The sequence below is a fragment of the Aspergillus pseudotamarii genome, assembly GCF_009193445.1.
Source record: "Aspergillus pseudotamarii strain CBS 117625 unplaced genomic scaffold BDV38scaffold_11, whole genome shotgun sequence".
In the NCBI taxonomy this organism is placed as follows: Eukaryota; Fungi; Ascomycota; class Eurotiomycetes; order Eurotiales; family Aspergillaceae; genus Aspergillus; species Aspergillus pseudotamarii.
Window position 1 is genome coordinate 1 of NW_022475025.1, and position 22,774 is coordinate 22,774.

Genomic DNA, 22,774 nt, shown 5'->3' on the forward strand with positions numbered 1-22,774 from the left:
TATATATTAAATAGTCTACTAACTTTTTTATATAATATTTTTAATTATTTTCCAGATCTATTATATTTACTACTTTATAAAATCAGTACTATTAGATAATAATATTTTAATTAATATCTGTAATATATTAAAATTATCCGGGATAGTAAAATTTTATAAATACTATATTTACCGGGTAACTTATAACTATAGATTAATATTATAAATATTCTCTCTGTTACTGAACTGGGTCTATATCTATATTTTATTAACTATATACTGTACTACTATAATAGCCTTGTTAACTTATTTAATTAGAATAGAAATATATAATTTTATCTTATTTCTATAGATATAAATATAATAGAACTCTTTATATATTAGAAAAATCTGCTAATAATTAATTAAAATATATAATTACCGGAGTTTAATCTCTTTTTAAATTTACTATTTATAGATTATCTATTTCTAATAGAGATTTTAGATCTAGCTATAGATCTGGTACTAATACTACTATATACTTTTAATTATTTAATTAATATATTAGTAGCGGGAATAATTACAGTAATATATTAATCTATTAAGATAGATAGATAATTCAGTTAATATCTAGTCTACTTTATAAAGAATTATAGTTTTATTAATTTATTAAATAATATTTTTTTATTACTAAATTCTTTTCTAAATCTAAATTATTTCGATATAGAATTTTTAATAGATTCGGCTAGTTAAATAGTAGATAATTTTACTAGACTATATTCTATATTAATATACTTTATAAATAATAATAGATAGTCTATTAAGTTTCTTAAAAATAGAATAGTCTATAATTATATAAATATTTTAATAGAAATAGAATTGGACTAATTATAATAAGATTCTATTACTTTTATAGTATATAGAGATTATCTCTAAGTACTACAGTAAATAATAAATAGATATAATTAATTTTAAATATATTATCAGAGTAGTAAAATTAAATAATTAGAAATTCTATCAGTAATAGCTGACCCTAATAAAATTTAATAGTAAAATTTATATTAATAATATTATATTTTTCTAAGTAATTAATATACTGTAAAATAAATAGTTAATATAGAGAATTAATATAAGTAATTTAACTAATTCTAAGTTTAATTTAATTAACAGAAGTATTACAAGTCTATATAGATAGTTTAAAATAAATATATATTGACCCTAAATCCGCCCGCCCGCCAAACGGGCCCCACCCTAAACCGAATGCACTGTATTCTTTCACCCCTTCTGGGTTAGAGTAGATAAATAATCTAGCCAATATCTAATCTATTTTATAGAGAATTATAGTTTTATTAATTTATTAAATAATATTTTTCTATTACTAAATTTCTTTCTAGATCTGAACTGTTTTAATATAGGATTTTTAATAGATCTGACTAGTTAAATAGTAGATAATCTTACTAGATTATACTCTATATTAATATATTTTATAAATAATAATAGATAGTCTATCGAGTTTCTTAAAAATAGAATAGTCTATAGTTATATAAATATTTTAATATTTTTATAGTATATAGAGATTATTTTTAAGTACTATAGTAAATAATAAATAGATATAATTAATTTTAAATATATTATTGGAGTAATAAAAATAAACAGTTAAGAATTTTACTAGTAATAGCTGATTTTAATAAAATTTAATAATAAAACTTATATTAATAATATTATATTTTTCTAAGTAATTAATATATTATAAAATAGATAATCGATATAGAGAATTAATATAAATAATCTAGCCAGTTCTGAGTCTAATCTAATTAATAGAGATATTATAAGTCTATATAAATAGTTTAAAATAAATATATATTAATTCTAAATCTGTCTGTCTACCAAATAAGTCCTACTCTAAACTAAATATATTATATTCTTTTACTTCTTCTGAGTTAGAATTGGGCTGATTATAATAAGATTCTATTACTTTTATAATATATAGAGATTATCCCTGAGTACTGCAGTAAATAATAAATAAATATAATTAACTCTAAATATATTATCGGAGCGGTAAAGATAGATAGTTAGAAATTCTATCAGTAATAGCTAATTTTAATAAAATTTAATAATATAACTTATACTAATAATATTATATTTTTCCAAGTAATTGATATACTGTAAAATAGATAGTTAATATAGAGAATTAATATAAGTAATCTAGTCAATTCTAAGTCTGATCCGATTAGCAGAAGTATTATAAGTCTATATAGACAGTTTAAAACAAATGTATGTTGATCCTAAACCCGCCCGCCTACCAAATGGGCCCCACCCTAAACCGAATGCACTGTATTCTTTCACCCCTTCTAGGATAGGCAGAACTAGGTTAACCGCGGTTAACCTAGTTTTAACCTTAACCTAGGTCGGTTAAAGATTTTTATACCTTAACCTAACCGACCCCGGTTAGGTTAGGTTATGGCTAGGTTACAACGGTTAGGTTATGCCACTCTAATCACAGTGAGTCTCAAAAGTTTACTATTCAGGAAGTTTGGAACAAGCTTAGTAGATTAACGACTATATATTCACGAGGTTGTTATGCCTTCCTATCGCTCTCTGCGAGGGGTCAGGTCAAGTAATATATATACAGAGTAATTCCTTTGCTACTATGATCTGTAGTTACTTTGGGACGGAAAGGTTTACTGTATGTCTGCTCAACTACCTCTTTAGTACTAGCTTTATACTTTTGATGAAGAATAACTGACAGAATTGAAGGAAGATGTCATGTTTCAAGACTAACTACTTGCGCGATCATTGCAGCTAGTCAAGAGAAGACTGTTGCTGTTAGGTCTGTCACGGATAGAGGTTTAAGCAATCAGTGAATACGTTGGAGTGATATGATTCTTCGTCTATAAGGGCAGTGCAATATGATAGCTTAATGTTTTCTTCTCTTTTCCTCTCTTTAGCTTAGTCTCTTCGTGATAGACTACCTAATCAACTATTGATTCAACTGAGTCCCTTACAAGGCCGCCCTCATGCTGCACGACACCAAAACCGTTGTGATGTCGATACCAGCATTGGAATACCAATATGACAGATATAATAGTCTACAACTAGAAGACCCGAGCACGGGAATTGAGTAAATCTGGTATGATTAATCGGGCGAGTTCCTGGGTTACGACCATGAAATAACAGACCTTTTGAACAAAAAAGATTTCGGACTTCTAAGCACAGTAATCAGGATCATTTCGATGATCATCACAGCTTATTCCTCTTATCAGGAAATGGATATCCGACAAGTTCCCAAGCTTCCCTGACCTTATCCACATGCACGCCAGCATTCTCAATTGTGAGATCGGCGAAGTCTTTAAATTTAGCTTTGCCATTTGTGAGGAGCTTACCACTGCTCAGAGCGCGGTACCAGACAGGACCAGCACCTTCCCACGCATATCCTCCAATCTTAGTAGCTGCAAGATAGAACGCACGATTAGGGATGCCAGAGTTGACGTGAACGCCTCCATTATCGTCGCTGAAGGGGAGGTTCTTGAAACCCCTCCAGTGTGCAGGCTGACGATCATTTCCCACTCTATCATCATTATAAGCTGTTCCAGGATTCGCCATATCCCGGAGAGCCTTGCCATTGACACCTGCAGCGAAGATTCCCTCTCCAATAAGCCAGTTGGCCTGGTCAACAGTCTGAGGGGTGCCTTCACCCCATTGCTTAACCATAATACCAAAGACATCTGCAATAGACTCATTAAGAGCTCCACTCTGGAATTCATAAGGGAGTGGACTTATATACTCCACCACGCCATGGGTAACTTCATGAGCAATAACATCGAGCTCGTCTGTAAAGCCATCAAAGATCACTCCATCTCCATCGCCAAAGACAAATTCTCTGCCATTATAGAAAGCGTTATAGAAGTCTCCAGCATGTATAAAGCCATCAAGCTTCATACCCTTATTATCAAAGGAATCTCTCTGGAAGAAACTGAAGTAGAAATCATAGGTCCTTCCAAAGCCATTATAGCACTCATTCGCATTATTAGTCGGATCTTGCTCAAGGGTGAGTAGCGGACCACCCTCACGGATCAGTACCTTGTTACGAGGAGGAAAATCAGCACGTGAATTTTGCGCATCATAGACTGTACGGTTCGGGCGGCGTGTAGTTGTTGTATCTGTTCGATATTTAGTGCTATGAGCAAGTGTCTGGCGGGCCGCCTCGCGTTGCTGTTCTGTTGCTGCGTTCCGAGAAAGTGACTCAAGGATATAAGGAGGAATAATACCTTGAGAGGTTCGTTGCCGCGGAGCTGCCGCGATACTCTCTCTGTGACTTATGCGGACATCCTGCAGTTGCTTGATTTTTCCAATAGTAGATTGACACTGATTGATAACATGCTGTGGTACCAACCCTTTTCGAATAATACCCTGCAGTATATATTCCGGTATAATGCCACATACAGGAGCCATGTTCCTGTCCTGGTAAAACGTATTGACAGATATCTTCACTTGACTTAAGATAGTAAAAAGTAAGATCGCAGTGACCTTTGAAGTACAAGGGCCCTCTGCTGAGAAGAGCATGCTTTAAAATATCGGACGATGCATGTATTAAAGGCACCCTATAGTATGGTGGTCTGGCCCAATTTTCTTTACGTCATTGTCAAGTCATTCTATGTCAAATGACCTGGATGATTCAGTGTCTCTTCGATGGCACAATGTAATGGTCAACGGACTGTTCTAGAGCTGGTGATGAGAAATGTAAAATCCTAGCGCTTTAGCCACTCTTCCTCCTTAGCTCCATACTAAGAATGATCCCATACCATGTGTCCATGGACTAGGCCTCGCCACGGGTCGGACTTGGGTCCAACACAGGACCCGTACCCGCGGGTCAGGTGTGGACACTAGACCCAAAACCCAAACCCGCGGGTTACCCGCCAAGAGCCCATTTCAGCATAAATCTCCCAATTAGGGTATGCTAAGTTACATAAAAGTGCTGATCCATTCAGATAAATTAGTTATAGCTTTTGAAAGTGGGGGGCTAGAAGCACGTTTGGTGATCACAACTATCACCTCAAAAAGTACACCAGTGCATCAAAAGATACAAATTCACAAAGAGTGTCCACATGAATCTTTGTAGAACTTTTGCTAGGTTCAAAGACATAACCTTTGTAAATCATGATTGAAGGCTGTAATTATTTAAATTGTTGCCTTTGATTGATCCGATTTATGGTTCTGAAGACGTTTGCGGACATCATACGATATTGTCTCGACAAATCAACCATAGCCAGTCATTTCACAGTTTTCAATCCTACTTGCACTCCCCAAGTCTTGTTGAACATGTGTATATAATACTCTTTCTTATCCTCCATTCTTTGCTTTTACTAAGCACCCACTTCACGAACACGATTGTGTTTTCATTTACCCGGACCATGCTATGGTAATGAACAATGGCAGGCTCGGACCAAACAAAGCCACCGTCTACTAGTTCAGCACAGAGAGAGCTATCACAGACAGGACAAGAAGAGACGGCGTCATCCCAGGATCAACAGGACCCACGAAACCAGGACAGACAGAAACAACACCGGAAAGACAGAACGCGGAGAGAGCTGTCAGAGGAAGAATCGATAGATGTCTCGGAACTACAACTTCGGTTCTTGAGACCTGCGAGAACATGCCAATTCATTAGGAGGGCGTGTGGCTGCTTTTCCCGGCTTTCCAAAAAGCCGTCCCGTGGCATTGTGCTTGGACGGGAAAGCTACCAGGTTTATGCCAATGCGACATCGAGAATCTACAATGAATCCGAATGCGAAATGACTAGAGAAGAAGGTCTTTATATATTCACTTACTGGCTAGTGTGGATCTTGGTTATCATTCAGTTGATGGTTTCGGCCGTTATCACTGCCTTCACGGCTTCCAATGCTCAAAATTTGAACCATATCCCTGCTGCAGTTCTAGGTGGTGTGAACTTCCTTCTCACATCTCTTCTAGGTTTCTTAAGAGTTGAGCCAGAAAGGAGATGGCAAAACGCTGCAGAGTACAGACGGGTGATTGGTCTCGTGGATGGAACCATTGACTGGCTTCGGTATGCGGACCCGACTACTCCGCTACAACCGCTGGTAAAGGATGCAGAGTCAGCGATTGAGGCGGCCAGGAGGAACGTTGCTGCCAATAGACCTGCAGACTTCGTCCGAGTGTCACGCGGTCAAACTGGACCCGACGATAGTAATTAGGGCAACGGAGTAGATACTGCAAACCCCATCTTTAGTTCTTTGTTTTGTGCCTTAATGCTATTATCATGTACTGCTTGTTGTCATGGGAAATCTGTTTTGGCCAGGACCCCCAAAAACAGCTTATTCTGCGCACATTCCTCGAAACTGATGTCGCTGCCTCGATCCCCAAAGTTTGCTATTCCTTTTGGAATCAACGGGTTTTTAACAAACGAACGAAGCTCTTGCGTATCAGCCCATTCTTCAAAGACCAGCCACTTGTGCGATTGAATTCTATTTAGGGTCTTTAACCTGGGTATTTTCTATCACATGGAAGAAATCTTAAAAGTAAAAGCCGGAATTTCGCACCGGCAGTCGACCACACAAACACATAACCGTATATCTGAAATCAGCCTTCCGCAGTCAACATTCGGCAGAAAAAAGGATGGTCCGAGGCCGACCTTAGAATGGCGAAGCCGACATGCAGCGTTCAAAAAAAATCATATAACATAGCTGCTTCTTCCATCGTGCATGAGTACACTTAACAGGAGATATAGCGAACCCCCCTAGTCGTGTTCTATCATGGGGGTGGGTGCTATTTGGCTCAGAAGTACTTTATGTAACCCGGAACTCGCCGGCTCCGCCGATGGCTGCACCCTAAGATTGCGTTATCAATGAGACAAATTCCAACTTGAAGTTTCTATTCCTTCAAAATCGTACGTAAGGAATTTCCAGCGCCGGAGATCTTAGCTAATACTTGACTATCTTCTCAGTACGTATCATGGTGAGCAAACTTCCAACCGAATTGCAGATTGATATATAGATCTTATTCGGTCTATATCCTGTAAAGGCAGCCATTGTCTTATTTTTATTTGGTGCGATATGCTGCACATAACTGATAGAGTAAATAATCATTAGGTAGATCTACTTAAAAAAATATTTTTGTTTTTAGGTTTCAAGTTAGTTTACTAGATTTACTAGATAGCTGATATGGTTGTCAAGCATCTAATACCCATTAGAATATCTAGGAGGCTGACCGCTGGCAACTGAATCCCACTCGAGAAGTTAAGAATGGCCTACTGAAGCGACATACTACACAACCCACATTCTTGGGCCTAGAGGGCTTGCGTTATTGTCGGGCAATCTCCATACCATGACACTGCTTACAGCGCAGTGGATGCAGGAAGCGCCATACCCCCCTGATATGTTACAATGCTGATATACTTGTCTCCTGGTCTGTTCTCCGAATCTTCTAGAATATGTTGAATCTGTTCTAGGATCGCAGCATTTTCTCCAGAATCAGGCTTGAGTGTCGGCGAGCGATCTCCGGGTTTAAAATACCAATTAGGATCCAACTTGAATTTCCGAATTTAGTTCAGGAAAATGGGTAACTAATCTGTCCTAAGGCAAGCTTGTGTTGCATGACAGGCCATCAATTTCTTGCAGATTCACATATCGGACTAGCATCGCAACATGTCTAATACTGGAGCTTGGCTTTTCAAGATATTGGGTGTTGTTTAAGTTCCTCTCAAATGCCATCAGGGATATCTGGATTGATCTGCGGAGGAGCCGAATACGATAGTGCCAATGTTGTTAGACTATATGTGGATAAAGCGGTGCCCTAAATCTTCACATACCCTCGCTGACTCAAAGGGGCATCAGGGATAACCGGATCATCGCGAAAGTTGTACAGCCCTACTGAATCACGGACTAAGTAGACACGGGCTGGCATCTCAGAACCAAGAAATAGTTAAGGACATTCAATAGAGACTTGATAGGTTTCATATGGAGGAATAAAGAGTCAATCATTTAGCCGGGTTCTTGATGTTAGTGGTAACTATTCTTTAACTTTCTTTCACCAAGGATATCACAATTGCTTGTGCATAATATTGCTCTGTCATGGAACTAGCAACAGAATGCGACTTCTACTTCCTTTCAGTTTCGGAACTGGCTATGCCAATGGCAATCTGCATCCATGGCGGGGTAGTTGGTTGTAACAAACATCTATGATCATGTTACTACTATTCTTGATCATATCTACCTCTTACAACAAGCGTCGTTTGTGTCATTTCCACAGAAAGGAATAATAAAGATTAACTTTAATCTTGTTAATGAACTGTCCCATGGAAGTTTCCGGTTATTGTCCCCAAACGGCGCCTGTGCTTTCCGATCTGGGGCTGGCCCATGGCGACTAGCCCAATCTAATAATTTGGAATGTCACGATACGTGTGACTGTCATATGCACTCACATGATCGGGAGAAAACAATCTCAGTGCTTGGCATATATCATCACGACCAATGGTCCCATCTGAAGGAGAGGTTTTCTGATATCAGATGAGCATGATATTCCGCGTTCTCGATCCCACTCGAAACACCAATGCTGATGATTTATTGCCGTGAGTAAACCAGGGATTGAAGATAATTGCAGTATTCTGTTCTACTGGGAGAAGCACATTCTAGGATTTTTTTTTACTCTACTTATCCATAAATATGCCGTAGTTGATGATATATGCACAACTCCTTTTGGACTGAAGTAGTGGAATTAAATAAAGTAGTGATTGGTTGCAGATGTATTTTGTTTCAGACAGGTCAAGCTATACTCCAGCAACTAGTGTCGATTGCTGTAATCCCATGACCCTCGTGTATCGCCAGAGTTAACGTATTTCACCGGTGAGCGGGCCACACCAACGAGCGGGCCACCTCATCAAAAATTTACGCGTTTTATTGCCTCACTCAATTCAATCACTAACTATACCTCTAAAAGTATATCAAAATTCAAGAAATTTAACTGAGCAGAAGAACAGAATCTTACTTACTATTTCTGCTTTAAAAAAAAAGGAAATTTGTAATATTTGTAAAGCGGTATATATCTTTAATATTCCTTGTATAACTCTTCAGCGATAACTAAATAGAATTATTTTACGCTTAGAAATACGCGCCAATAATTATATATTAACTTAAAATAAGAAGAAATTATTTGTACAATAAATTTTATTACTGAATCGATATAAAGCACCTCCCAGACTATTTTATATATAAGAAATAGCCAATATTCTTCTTATTATATATAGTACAATATCTATTTAAATAGTTGGAGAGAACTGGGTCTTTAAATTTATTAAACAATATAATAAGATAAAAATCTGCTATACTCGATACTATAATTATTGACAAGTAAAATATAAAGACTCTAAAATTATTAAAGAGTAGTTTGACCGTATATAAATTACTATAATATAATATAGAATTGTATAGAAAGATATCTATAATTTTGACAAAACTGGCTTTACTATAAGTTTAGTAACTACTACCTAAGTAGTAACTAGAGCTGATTACTATAGAAAAGTACTTTTTGTATAGCCAGATAATTGAGAATAGATTATATCTATTAAGTATATTAACTCTTCTAGTTAGGTACTTTCTCTATATATTATCTTTAAAAAGAAGATTTATATAGAGGACTAATATCAAGGATCAGAGCTTCTATCTAATAGTAGAATTGATATAAATTCTAATAGATAGATTACTAATAAAATAGATCTTCGCTGGCTTAAAAATCTCTTTATATCTGCGACTATTAGTTATATAACTAGGAAATATTGTCTTCTAGTTCTTGATAGCTATAGTAGTTATTTTATACCTCAATTTAATTAAATATATAGTAAGAATAATATTATTCCTATCTATATATCTGTGTATTCTTCCAACAAGCTTTAGCCTTTAGATATAGACTGTTTTCGGTCTCTAAAAGATAGATATAGAGATTTAATAGAAGAAAAAGTATATCTAGAAGTCAGTTATATTAATAAGCTTAATTTCCTAAAAATTTTGCTAAAAGCTTGTCAAAGTATCTTTACAGCAGAGAATATTCAGAATAGCTTTACAGCTACTGGACTAGTTCTATTTAATTTAAATAGAGTACTTAGCAAGCTGGATATTTAATTAAAGACTCCTATATTACTAGACAGTCGGTCAATTAATTCAGTATTTAAAATACCTTATACTACTAAACAGCTAGAGAAATAGATAGCTGCTACAAGAAAACTGCTTAGGAAATATATCTGCAGCCCTTTATCTTTACCAGAAGTACAATTAGAGAAAATTATTAAAGATTATAAATTGATACTTAATAAACTTATTCTTGTACAAAAAGAAATACAAAAATATTATATTAAGAATAAATAGAAAGATCAAAAGTAAATATACTCTACTAGATAGCTAGCTATTACAGAGAGCCTAGCTATTTAAAAGAGCTTAGAGTATTTTCAGTACAAAAATAAGATTCAGAAAGCTCAGAATACTATCTCTATAGATCCAGCGCTTTCTATAGTTAGACTATATATATAAGCACCACCGCAGTGTTCTAATTACCATATTCGGGGACATACTAGGGTTAGATATCCTAATCCACTTAATAATTAATTTTTATATAGAAATGCAATTATTTGGTTGATATAGGCCCTACAATCTCACCTAGAGGTAGGATCGGAGCAGAGGTGGCCCGCTCGTTGGTGTGGCCCGCTCACCGGTGAAATACGTTACCTGGAGTGCTGATGATGTAAGCCCACTGGGCCAACGTTCCTTGACGATCGGCCCACATAGAACAAAATAAGCTATAGTTCATGTTGTGAGGTATTATATAGCTAGGAATCAGGAGCTAATTTATCTTAGACAATACTAAGTTCGCACACGGCGAGTATAGAGTGTATAAAGATCCATTCAATTCAGTTTGATACAATCCCCCTGTTCACAAAATTAAACTATAAAAATCCTGCAAATGTTTTGCCCGAAATTTAGTCATTCTTTTAGTTACCCAGTTCCAGACCAGCTTAATATAAGAGAAAACATGCTACCAGAGACTCTCACAGATACTCATTCCCATTGTTAGTGGTAAGCGGAGCGAACCCGAGTTCATATGCAAACCCAATTACCAATCTAACATGCTGAAGAATGTGGTTGACATTGATTGTGTCTGCACGGTCTAGTGATGAGTGGATAAATTTGCTGTGGTCACCATACTTGGATTCAAAAGTCATCGCTGCAGGAAAACCATGTACATGGGCTGACGCATGATCCGAACAGCGATAACCACATGCGGTATCGGCATACGGTACTGTACAATACTATTGTTGACCACAGTTAGCTTAGCGGCTTTTGTCCTGTTAGGGAATTGACACTTGCAGATCTGATTATCATTCTCACGAAGCTGGTCAAGCTCGGATCGACGTTGTCGGTAAGGACACCAATGACCTCTGGCTTACTATGACTCACGTAACCTGTATATCCAGTCATATCCTGATTAAGCATGGCTTTTACCTCTCTGGCCTGAGTAGAATATGCGTCAAAAACCTGATGGCTTCCTTGTAGCCCTACTTCTTCGGCTGCGTAGAAGTGGAATTCAAGTGTATTCAGCGCTTGACCTTGGGCAACAGAAGGATCCTGCAGAAGAACGCGCAAGGCTTCAAGAAGAGTTGCAACTCCAGACGCATTGTCATCTATCACTGCCAGTTAACACGGGTACCATTTAAGGCTTTATCATGACGATATTTCAATACTTACCAGCACCGGGGGCATAGTCCCGTGAGACTTGGTAGCATCCAGTGATAGAGTCCTGGTGAGCTCCCACCACAACTGTTTTTGCGCTCCGGCCCGGAATGGATACAATTATACTAGGCTGATGCCAACCAACGTGGGTGAAATAATCCACTGCAACTCGCGGTGCGCTGCTGGCAGTAATAACCTGGCTGATCTTTGTATAAAGCCATCTTGACGCTTTAGTGCTAGGCTCACTTCCGTTATAGAAGCGGTTTTGAAAGTTGGAAAGATCTTCAATGATGGTTTGCACGCCAAGCGGATCCAGTTGAGTAATGAGCCTGTTTACCTTTTGCAATTGGTGAACAGCTGTCGGATATCTAACTGGCGCTTGCAGTTTAACATGGTTCTGGGCAACCCGCGTATTTGCAGCGGTAATGTCAAGGAACTCCTGGCTTACGCCTGGTGGGTGGTTGAAGCCATACTCCTTGTTCAGTGGTTGCGCGGGCGGTGGTAAAAGCGCCGATGCAGCTACAGCAAAGGCAATGACAATGCGTGAGAAATACATTATACTAAGTGGATCTTTGCTGTACGGTAACACGCTAGGTTAATAGGAAGCCAAGATACTGATGGCTCAGTTGCTGGGTAGCAGTTTCTCACCAACTGATAGATTTTGTACGTATACCTCAGACGTGATTTTTTTTTGGTTCACTATCACTGAGTGTTTGTGTATCATATGATGTGGTACTATGCACAGCGTAATATTAACCCGACATTTAATACCAGCTAGCTGAAAATTGGGATTCAGCAGGTCAGAACAGGGGAAATTATTAAGTAGTATGACTTAATGGCTTAAAATGGAAATTATCCGGGCGGAGCCGTACCCTATGATTGATTAGAGTACAGGGACCAGGATATGTCGTGATCTCAACAGTACAAGATGCTGGAGATAGACTTTGGTAGGAGAGCCTGGTCAAGCCGATTTGCCGGAACCACGGTAGTCGCCAATCTAAAGTGGATTATCTAACTGACCTAACCAAAGCATACCAATTTACTAAATTTGACCTACCGGACCTGTATTGGTAATCTTGGTATTAGACTTCGCCAGACTCTCAAAGAGAGTGAGAGTTTTAGACACTACGACCCTCAAGAGGGTCACCCTTTTTTGTTCACCCGCCCCTCACCCTCCCCTCCAGCCGCACAAGGTCGGGTGATGGTCACTTTGGCATGGGCTTCAATTCTACAACCCTGAACTGTATTAGGCCCTATTCATAAATTCAAGTTCAATTCAAGTTCCCAGTGGCGTAACTAGACGGCGATCGCAAACGTCAGACTAACCTGCGGAACAAATTTCCTTGATACTGTAGTGGATCCTGTGGAGTGTTATCTAGACTTCCAACGGATCTTATGAAAACATTGCTATAGGATTAAGGGAGTCTTGGACTGAGAGCGGGTGCAGCTATGAATAGCTACTGTCCCTACTCTATCTCTTACAGCTTCCTTTTTTAAGAAAAAGTCTCCTGCGTATGCTAAGATTGTTCATTCAACATGTTAGCCAATTGCCAGAAACTGGAATGTATTTTTTATAAATAGATCAGATGACATATTTTAGATTTGGAACAGGCCATACCAAAGATTATCTGCATCCATGGTTATTTGATAACAATATATATATGATCATGTTAGTAGTTTCGAGAGTATCTCTACCACTCTCAACAAATATAGCTTGTGTTAATTCTACGCCAAGAAATAATAAGGTAACATTAGTCTACCTGGATACTGTGGTGCTCACTGGTTACCAATCCGCAAACGGCGGCTATGCTTTCCGATCGGGGGCTAGATTATGGCTCGTGGGGTGGACCAGATATTATGAACCGAAACTCACCCAATGTTGGGTTGGTCATCCAATAATGGCAATAATGGTGTTCCCATTGACTTGATGTTGGTGGTCATGATCCCTAAATGATAATGACACGGAGTTCATCCTATTTCTACGCAGTTCGGTGACCCACCATACTAACGTTATTTACTCAACACACCGTAGTACAAGAGAATTGTGCCTCGCCAACAATGTGGGCAAGGCACGTGACACACAGCTGAGCTGAAGGTAAGTTGGGCTTAGGGCCCTAACACACGATGAGTGCGAATGTTAGATGCACTTCGGCAACTGGAGAAAGACATCTTGAATGCTTGGCACATATCATCACAACACTTATTGTAATGATGTTGACCAATAGAATATCTTGTTAGTCATCAGCTGAGTGCGGCATTTATTTCATTCTTCTACTGGCAATGTAAATTGTAATTATTCATTGTGATGTATAAATAAGGAGCCGAAGACAATTGCAACATAATTTCTAAGTGGATCGAGCGTATTCTAAGATTCATTTCAGTCTTGCTGAGCAATAAATATGTTATCTTGTTGTGTCATTGATGGTCTACATAATTTTTTTAAATTAAAACATTGGGTAGATGAGTTAAAAGAAACCAGGAGCCTAGCAAACCTGGAATGCCCAGAGGCAATAGCCAAAGAAACAACCATGTTTTAGGCTGCATAAGGATAACAATCGCAGTCTAACATCATTCTCGTAAAGTAAGTCACCAAACCGATATCGGAACGGGCTAGATGAACCATAGATCAGCCATTTAAGCTCATGGTTAGAATAAACTTCAATTAACGTAATTCCCGGCGCGTCGTAACGCCCAAAGTTCGTCAAGTTCACTTGATTCAACGACCAACCATGGTACTAAAATAGTGACCACCATTTTAAATAGAACAACAGGCAGATGTAGCTAGATGCGACATATAAGTTTTCCAATATAAAGTTTACAGCTATCTCAGATGACTTTTCCCCCATTAGACTTTCAACCAAGGTCGTCCATTGCACGGTGAAGTGTCCTCAAACTATTCATTAAATATGTTAAGCTGTAGGCGCCACATCCTAACAAGCACTTAGTACGGTAGAATATTAAATACAAATTCAGTTTTGTTGTAAATTGTCACGCAAATAAGTCATGAGACATACTAGTTTGGAAAGTGTAATATAATGCAAACACCACAGGCTGGCTCAACTGCAGTTTCTTATGTTAAGCGAAGGTAAACAGCTGGGGACGAATACTTCAAGTCTACATTTGACTATCAACAGGATCGAGCCAGCTTCTCATCCACATCAACAGCCATCCCCTAAATCCGGGAAAATTGAGAATGGTGTCAGAGTTATCTACTAATCAGGGTAGAAGACCTGTCAACTAGGTAAGGATACGTAGGTAAAACAACATTAGATAGTCTATCGACAGAAGACTGATTCTTGATTTCCTACTAATGATTTCAGTACTAATTTATAGCCAAGGACCCCTAAGATACTCTGCATACAATGATTAATTTTCAGAAGGGGGCCACTGTACGTCATTAGAAAGGTGACTGATATAGACACCGAAGGCGCCGTTCGGCCACCGGGATGTCCATGCACCTGGGGCAGGTTATACTGTACAGTCACCTTGCATGATCGTTATCATTTCTGTGACAAATGGTCTCTTGGTGGTCATTTCTTTGTGGCCTTCAGGTCTTTGGACTGGCTCTCGCCGCGACACCTGCATAATGGCGATCGCAATCTATTTACTTCTTACTCACGGATCGGTTCGCGAGAACGGATGGGTCAACTACTGCTTCTTGCAATACTGAGGATCGGGTCGGTTTATCTACCCTAGGCTAATGTTTTGTGGTTTTGCTCACGTCAGATAGAAATACTGTGGTGGTACATGGCAGGGTATCATCGACAAGGTATATTGTCGCGTTATACCCGATTCATCAAGATAGCCTGATCTTGTATTAACAATCATATAGCTGGACTATATCCAAGGAATGGGCTTCACAGCCATCTGGATCACACCTGTTACGGGCCGGCTTCCTCAGCACACTGCATACGGAGACGCCTACCATGGCTACTGGCAGCAGGATATGTATTTCATTATTTACTTATTATCTTCTTTCTAAATGACCAGTTGACAATGAGTCTAGATACGCTCTGAACAGGAACTACGGTACAGCAGATGACTTGAAAGCTCTTGCTTCGGCTCTCCATGATCGGGGGATGTATCTAGTGGTCGATGTCGTTGTCAACCATATGGTTCGTCTTTTTCTTCTTTTGCCCTGTGTTGACCGTATAGATATAGCTATGGATATCCGTCTTGTACTGACACAATGGTAAAAGGGTTACGATGGAGCCGGCGACTCAGTCAACTACAGTGTGTTCAAACCATTCAACACCAAGGACTACTTCCACAACTTCTGTTTTATCCAGAACTTTGACGACCAGACCCAGTCTGAGAACTGCTGGCTGGGAGATAACAGAGTTTCCCTTCCTGACCTGGACACAACCCGCGAAGACGTCAAGGGTCTCTGGTACGATTGGGTGGAGGCCTTGGTATCTAACTACTCCAGTAAGATCCCCTCTCCACACTCACCCCTACATCCAAGGAAGCCAGTCACCAAATACTAATGGCACCAGTTGATGGCCTCCGCGTCGACACTGTCAAACATGTCCAGAAAGATTTCTGGCGTGGCTACAACCAAGCTGCAGGTGTATACTGCATTGGAGAAGTCTTCAACGGCGACCCCGCCTATACATGCCCTTACCAAAACATTATGGACTGAGTCCTAAACTACCCCATGTAAGTGGTTTACATTCAGCCTCCGATATACGCAAAACACCCCATAAACACGGTTTAACAATGAGACAAATTCTTACGAAACCAGCTACTACCCCCTTCTCAACGCCTTTAAGTCAACATCCGGGAGTATAAGCAACCTCTATAACATGATAAACACAGTCAAATCCACTTGTCCCGATTCAACACTACTAGGAACATTCGTCGAGAACCATGACAATCCGCGATTCGCATCGTAAGCTTCTCTCCGCCCTATATCAAAACTTCATCCAATCTAACAGCAACAAAAGATACACAAACGACATGTCACTAGCCAAGAACGTAGCAGCATTTATTATCCTCGCAGACGGACTTCCCATCATCTACGCGGGCCAGGAACAGCACTATGCGGGTGGAAACGACCCCGCCAATCGCGACGCAACCTGGTTCTCGGGCTACTCGACGACCAGCAAGATATACAAGCTGATTGCTTCTTTGAATGCGATCCGGCGTCATGCGATTAATACCGATAGTGGTTATTTGTCTTACAAGGTATGTATATATGTGGATACAGGAAGATAGACACTGTTTCTAATCTTTATCTTCCGTGGACTAACTGATTGGCGTAAAGAACTGGCCTGTTTATCAGGACGCTTCGACTATTGCTATGCGCAAGGGTACCGATGGCTCGCAGATCATTACTGTCTTGTCTAACCAGGGCTCGTCGGGTGGTTCGTACACGCTCTCTTTGACTGGAACGGGATACACGGCTGGAGAGCAACTGCATGAGATAATTAATTGTTCAACGGTGACGGTGGGATCTGACGGCAAGGTACTTCTTCCTATGGAGAAGGGACTACCAAGGGTACTGTATCCATCTGCAAAGTTGAATGGAAGTAAGGTTTGCAGCAGTTCTTAGGAGGATTTATCACGCTGGCATTTGCTCTGGCCTTATCTCGTTGGAATTGGGAATTGAGAGGTAGTTCATGAGTTTGGACGACCATCAGGTCCTTTTTATAGTCAGAAAATGGAATGTTTTACAGGCTTTGGTGGTATAATTGACTGTTAAATCACACCACACTAGCGCTACCATTTGGTAGTTGGTTCAGCTTGGTACTTGAATGTCTAACATGTTGAGGATCAGAGCTTGGAAGCTGTCGGATTCCTTTAAAAACGGGGGAAAGAAGAAAGATAACAATGATTAAATAAAAGGGTCATAGAAATAAACAAATGACAAGAGCATATTTTTATACTTATAGATATGGTAACGTATTCAACCACCGAGCCGCGCCCCTTCAAGCGAAATTTCTACTTTCTTCATTCAACGCGTCTTTTCTCGCCACCACAGTAAGATATGCCTCTTTCTAGAGAGTCACGTATTCAGATGGCTATTTCAATCTACCAGAAAGGCCAAATGAAATCAATAAAGCGCGCTGTGAAGATTTTCGCAGTTCCTGAAAGCACCCTACGCGATCGGCTTAATGGCATCAAATCACGATCGGAAACACGTGCCCATAGTAATAAACTTACTGAAATTGAAGAGGAATTGCTTGAGAAGCGATTATTAGATGCAGATAAGCGTGGTTTTCCAATTCGGCCTGAAATTTTACATGGAATAGCTCAAATGTTACTTTCCAATCGCTTACAGGATCCTACTGCAACTTGGAATCAACTGGGCTTATAAATTTATTATACGTCATCCTGAGCTACGTACGCGATATACGAGACGAATGACATATCAACGTGCAAAACAGGAAGATCCGAAGCTTATAATACCTTGGTTTCAGACTATAAAGCAGCTATTCAAGAACATGGTATACATGAAGATGATATTTGGAACTTTGACGAGATTGGCTTTGCAATGGGACTCTGCTTTACTTCTAAGGTGATTACTGCAGTTGAGCACAGTGAGCAGAAGTACTGTTAATACTCTTTGACTGACTAGTAGTATCCTAAGCCTATTTGAAAGTCAGGCCACTGCCTCCTACATTTCCGGTGATCCGCCTTCCACTTTGCCACGGTCAAACCTTGGTTTTTCAGAGTCTATAACCTAAAACAGCGGTGTAACTTCACCAGCTGTACAATATTATTGGTGAAACTTAAATTACATACTTTTAGAACTATAAAACAGTTGTGGAAACTTTGATTGCTAAGTGAAAGTGAGAACAGACGCAAAAACATTACTTTGCAGTGAATCTTCTATATACCCTAGTAGTCAGTCAGGTCAACATAGATATTGGGAGAGACGGGCGCTGATAAGCGGAGATTTTTAGGCTGTATGTAGAATTAAGTTTCTATTTCCTGTTAGAGCCTAAGGGTCAGACATTTGTGGTAAACATAGACTGACATTCTCAACTTGGTTAAAAGGTTATCTGCTGGTTTGTGTGACTCACTCGCCTCCCTATTGCATTCCGTTGATCAGTAGAATAAGTATGCTCTAGAACCATAGACTACTAGTGCGGCGATTTAAAGAGTCCTGCTTATGGTTGGTTCCGTCTAGACCTCTGTAGGCCCGCGGGCTCTCACAAAGCAAAACCAACTGTTCATATGACTTTTGTAAAGATATACAGTATCAATTGATTTATTTATGCATTTGGCTTACAGTGTTAGAGAAAAGGAGATTAATTAGAATAATTCTATTATCATAATGCATTTAATGCTTTATAGTACTAATTAATGAAGTCATTAAAGGCCCTAATAGCGTTTCTTGCAACGACAAAGATTGGATGCTTTCCGGGAGAGGCAGCCAGAGAGATAAATAGAGTCTCCAGAGATAGTCTGAGAGATCTAGGACTGGTGGAGGAAGCAGAGAGTAGGGGAGAAGGATAGTAGGAGGGATAGCCTAGGCACACCTAGGTGATATCTAACAGATAATGAGTACAGAGGAGGGCATAGCCCAAAGGCCCTGGCGCAGATATGTGAATCGGGCGAGGAAAAGGACCAGAACGAATATGCAAAGGATAGTAGGAGCTTATAGAGCTTCTAGGGACAGCTCAGAGGCAGTGGTCTAGGCCACTGCCTAGACACATGTGTCTGTCATAGCCAAACGGCTCTATATGGACGTTAAACTTGATTAAATAAATAAATAAATAAATAAAGTCATTATCTCAGATACTTTAAAGGTCCTCTATACTATAATCGGGGAACATCAAAGTCAACGCCCAACCTAAACACGTCATTTTAACGCGTCAATCGATCGAGAAACGCCCCCTGAGGCCTCAGGAACCGCTATGGAGGTCCCAAACCCCCATAGTGGTAGTCTACCGAGCGCGTCGGGATGGGCACCCCTGAGCGGGATACCACCACCACCGTCACCACTATCACCAACACCGATATATCGCGGGGGCCCTAGGACCCTAGATATGCCCATAGATCTGGGGCAGATAAGAAACAGCGAATCTAGCAGGGCCCCAAGTAGGGCTAGCTCTAGAAGCAGCCGGAGCACGCAGAGCGCGCAAAGCAATCGAAAGCGAGGAGAACGAAATTAGATACTAGGAGGCAGCCTAAACCCTGGAAGATCTCTACGCAAGCACTACCAAGCCCTAGCAGATTCACTGGAACCCACTTTACTGTTGTTTAGTGCTGCACCGTTGTCCCTCACTGAAGCAAATGTGCACATGGTGTTAATATCAGTTTCTAAACTGGGCTTTAATGAGGTCGTGCCTTATTACACCGCTGGAGCATAAGTACTTTAGGGTTATTTTCGCTCCGTCAGGTTTACAATCTCTCACCGGCGGATGCCATAAACTGCTAGGAGTTTTATCCCTCAGGGAGTGTAAGATAAATCCATTATATAAGCCTGTCCAGTTTAGCAGAGCGATATAACGCAGTCACACTGCCCTCCCTGAGAGGCTAGCAAAGGTGTTTTCTTAGGGCAAGATCTGGTAAACCTTTCTGAGGCTTGACATACAATCTGGGTGCCGAAAAAAAAGGAAAGAAAATTAACAAATAAAACCGACATAGAAGGTAGGGAATCTCCCTCTATGCTTCCTCATTAACAATGATTGGGTTTCATGCAGTCGCATTTTAGTGTCCTTTTCTAGTTAACACATCATTCCTCTTCTTGTTCCCGGTTCCTTACATTACTATGATCTGTCGGAATAGAAGAGTGCACAATTGGAAGACATACTCCTTGATATCAATTACTGCTCGCCTAATTCTTATATACCTATTCTGCTGTTCGTTGGGAAGTAAAACTAACTCATAAAATGATATGGAAATGGCTAGTTATTAGAGTGCATTAGTAAGGGCAGAAAGGTTGCTTCTACCCTAAAACTTATTTGTATTACGGAGAAGGGCAGAATTGTCAATATTGTCTAAATCACACTCTCTAGTGATTTGGCGCCTTGCCCTAGGGAAAATTATCTTATCAATTGTCACTCTTCTTATATGTGTGGATGGCAAATATTTATACTCCTATCTAGATTTTCTAATATTCTCTTGTGACCTCTTGTATGGTCTTGTATCAAGTTACAGTTTTGGTAGTCTTACTTTAATTTTCAAAGACCCTTCGAGGACCTCTTCAAAGGGCTGGCTATTTCTCTTTGGAGTCACTGTCACATCGACAATTTGAGTACCAATAACTGTACTGTGTCGGGTGTAGCTGTATATACTCTCAGGGAGGATTTTATCACTGAAACCCTAGTTGAAGTCTTTGTGACAACATGAAATCTATGACCAAGAAGGCCCGGTAAACCCCTCTGTAAAATATTTTCCTATACTGGGAGGGACAAGGCGTCCCCTAAATACTATACATTCGACCACCCAGAGCAAGCCTACTGTGAGATCTCCTCGCCAAAACCCTGCGATATATTGTTCCCCGCGATTCACAAACGGTAAAAATATCTGTGCCATGCCAGAAACTGCTGGCAACGCGTCTCTTTTATATTTCAAGTTTTGTTTATTGAGGCTATCAATAAGAGTATACCATAAGTCGTAATAAGGATTCCGCTGTGTATAAGCTGCTATTGGGTTGTCGGCAAGTCGAAGTTGTAGCGGTAATGGAGTTTGTTCACAGTATATATTGGTTCTATAAGTCAGAACCCTTGCACTAACAGGATCAGACTCTGTGGCAAACACCTCGCAACAATTTCAATAGATACTATTCTTCCCAAACCTTGATTATTTTCTTGATATTAACTCCTCTTGGAGTACCCAGTCTCGGGAGTACAATACCGAGTAGAAGTCGTCCTTATACCATAGTATGGGTTTATTGACATATATATAAAAGCCGGGGTCGGTATTGGGAGCATGACACTGGGCAGGAATAAGACAAATCGACCGCCTCAAAAAAATATTTCTGGAATAAAAGAAGCTTTCTTGGTTACTTGAGCTTCCGGCCGCGGCAATTGTCAAGGTAGTATTTCCATAGTATAAATGTATACACTGAGCCTCTTTAGCCCAATTATCAGCATCGCCTTGGATAATACAGAGACTATTAATCCAATGATAGCGAAAGTTAAGGCCTCGAACTATCTCAACGGTATCTACAAAAGATTTTGGCCAATCAGATAACAGTAGAAGGGAAACTTATTTCACTTATTGTTACCGCAGAAGTCTGTATAATCCAATTCTGTGTTTGGTATATATTGGTGGAGTGTGCCCCCAAATATAACTGACAGTTACATAATTAGCGTAAGCTTCCTCACCCGGCTCATAAAGTAGGGGCTGCTGGCCTCGGGTCCCGATATTGATAACCCTGGTAGGTAGGACCGATAAAAAGTCGCGATAGTTGTCTTGTAATGTATATTACTGGTAATTCTGGGCACATCTCCTATACTAGTACAGTACAAGATCTATACTAGAGATTGATCCTGTGCTATTTTCGGAACTTCGTGTCTCTTCTCTTTCCTAGATTTGCTCTATACTGTGACTGAAATGAGAAAACTTATCTGGCTCATAATATTAAAGGCTATAGAAAATATATCCCTTAAGGAGTCAATACAAGTTGGAGCTTGCACCCGATGTATTTTTATATAATAATCTCCGTAGAAACAAAGTCATTGGACTAAGTTATTGGGAAGGGCGGTGCACTTCGTTCGTTTAAAGAGTTGTGGTTCAGATGACGTGAAGACCTTTCCAATGCGTGGAAATGTTTAATTAGATAGGAAATAGTTTTCTGTTATAATGATATTAACAGATTAAATCTCCAGAATTTATATCACTAGCTAAAGTAGCCCGCTTAATAACAATAAAAATCAGATAGAATCGCTGTTTATTTAAGATATTGCTCTATTCGGGTGACTGAAAACCATCCACCTAGTAGCTTACAGATTGAAAATATCAGATATGCCCAAATTCTCCTAAGGAATTTAGATTTAGTAATATTAGACCGGTATAGTAGCCACGACTAAATCAAGCTTACTCCATACGGACAAATTAAAAGATTACCAACTTTATTCACGTTAACACAATATATATTAGCCAGTTAAATCTATTTATGAAGCTCC

General features: G+C 39.4%; 4 protein-coding genes across 4 annotated transcripts; 2 read left to right on the plus strand and 2 right to left on the minus strand.

Annotated features, from left to right (window-relative positions):
- Positions 1–2,588: 2,588 nt before the first annotated feature.
- Positions 2,589–4,499, minus strand: BDV38DRAFT_239659 (thermolysin metallopeptidase). The gene has a single exon (XM_032053782.1). It carries the CDS (start codon positions 4,408–4,410, stop codon positions 3,199–3,201), a length of 1,212 nt encoding a protein of 403 aa, XP_031916455.1. The 5' UTR covers positions 4,411–4,499; the 3' UTR covers positions 2,589–3,198.
- An 888-nt stretch (positions 4,500–5,387) lies between these two features.
- BDV38DRAFT_279903 (uncharacterized protein) lies at positions 5,388–6,170 on the plus strand (the record flags this gene model as incomplete). The annotated part of the gene is made up of 1 exon (XM_032059161.1): positions 5,388–6,170. One exon carries the CDS (start codon positions 5,388–5,390, stop codon positions 6,168–6,170), a length of 783 nt encoding a protein of 260 aa, XP_031916456.1.
- Positions 6,171–11,008: 4,838 nt separating this feature from the next.
- Positions 11,009–12,246, minus strand: BDV38DRAFT_269007 (uncharacterized protein; the record flags this gene model as incomplete). The annotated part of the gene is made up of 3 exons (XM_032056884.1): positions 11,009–11,269; positions 11,349–11,641; positions 11,706–12,246. The coding sequence occupies 3 exons, from the start codon at positions 12,244–12,246 to the stop codon at positions 11,009–11,011; spliced, it is 1,095 nt and encodes a 364-aa protein (XP_031916457.1).
- Positions 12,247–14,725: 2,479 nt separating this feature from the next.
- On the plus strand, positions 14,726–17,244 carry BDV38DRAFT_269008 (alpha-amylase; the record flags this gene model as incomplete). Its single annotated transcript, XM_032056885.1, has 11 exons — positions 14,726–14,775; positions 15,325–15,367; positions 15,421–15,459; positions 15,523–15,638; positions 15,697–15,805; positions 15,890–16,118; positions 16,187–16,278; positions 16,355–16,356; positions 16,435–16,581; positions 16,637–16,877; positions 16,957–17,244. The coding sequence occupies 11 exons, from the start codon at positions 14,726–14,728 to the stop codon at positions 17,242–17,244; spliced, it is 1,356 nt and encodes a 451-aa protein (XP_031916458.1).
- Between the last annotated feature and the right edge of the window lie 5,530 nt (positions 17,245–22,774).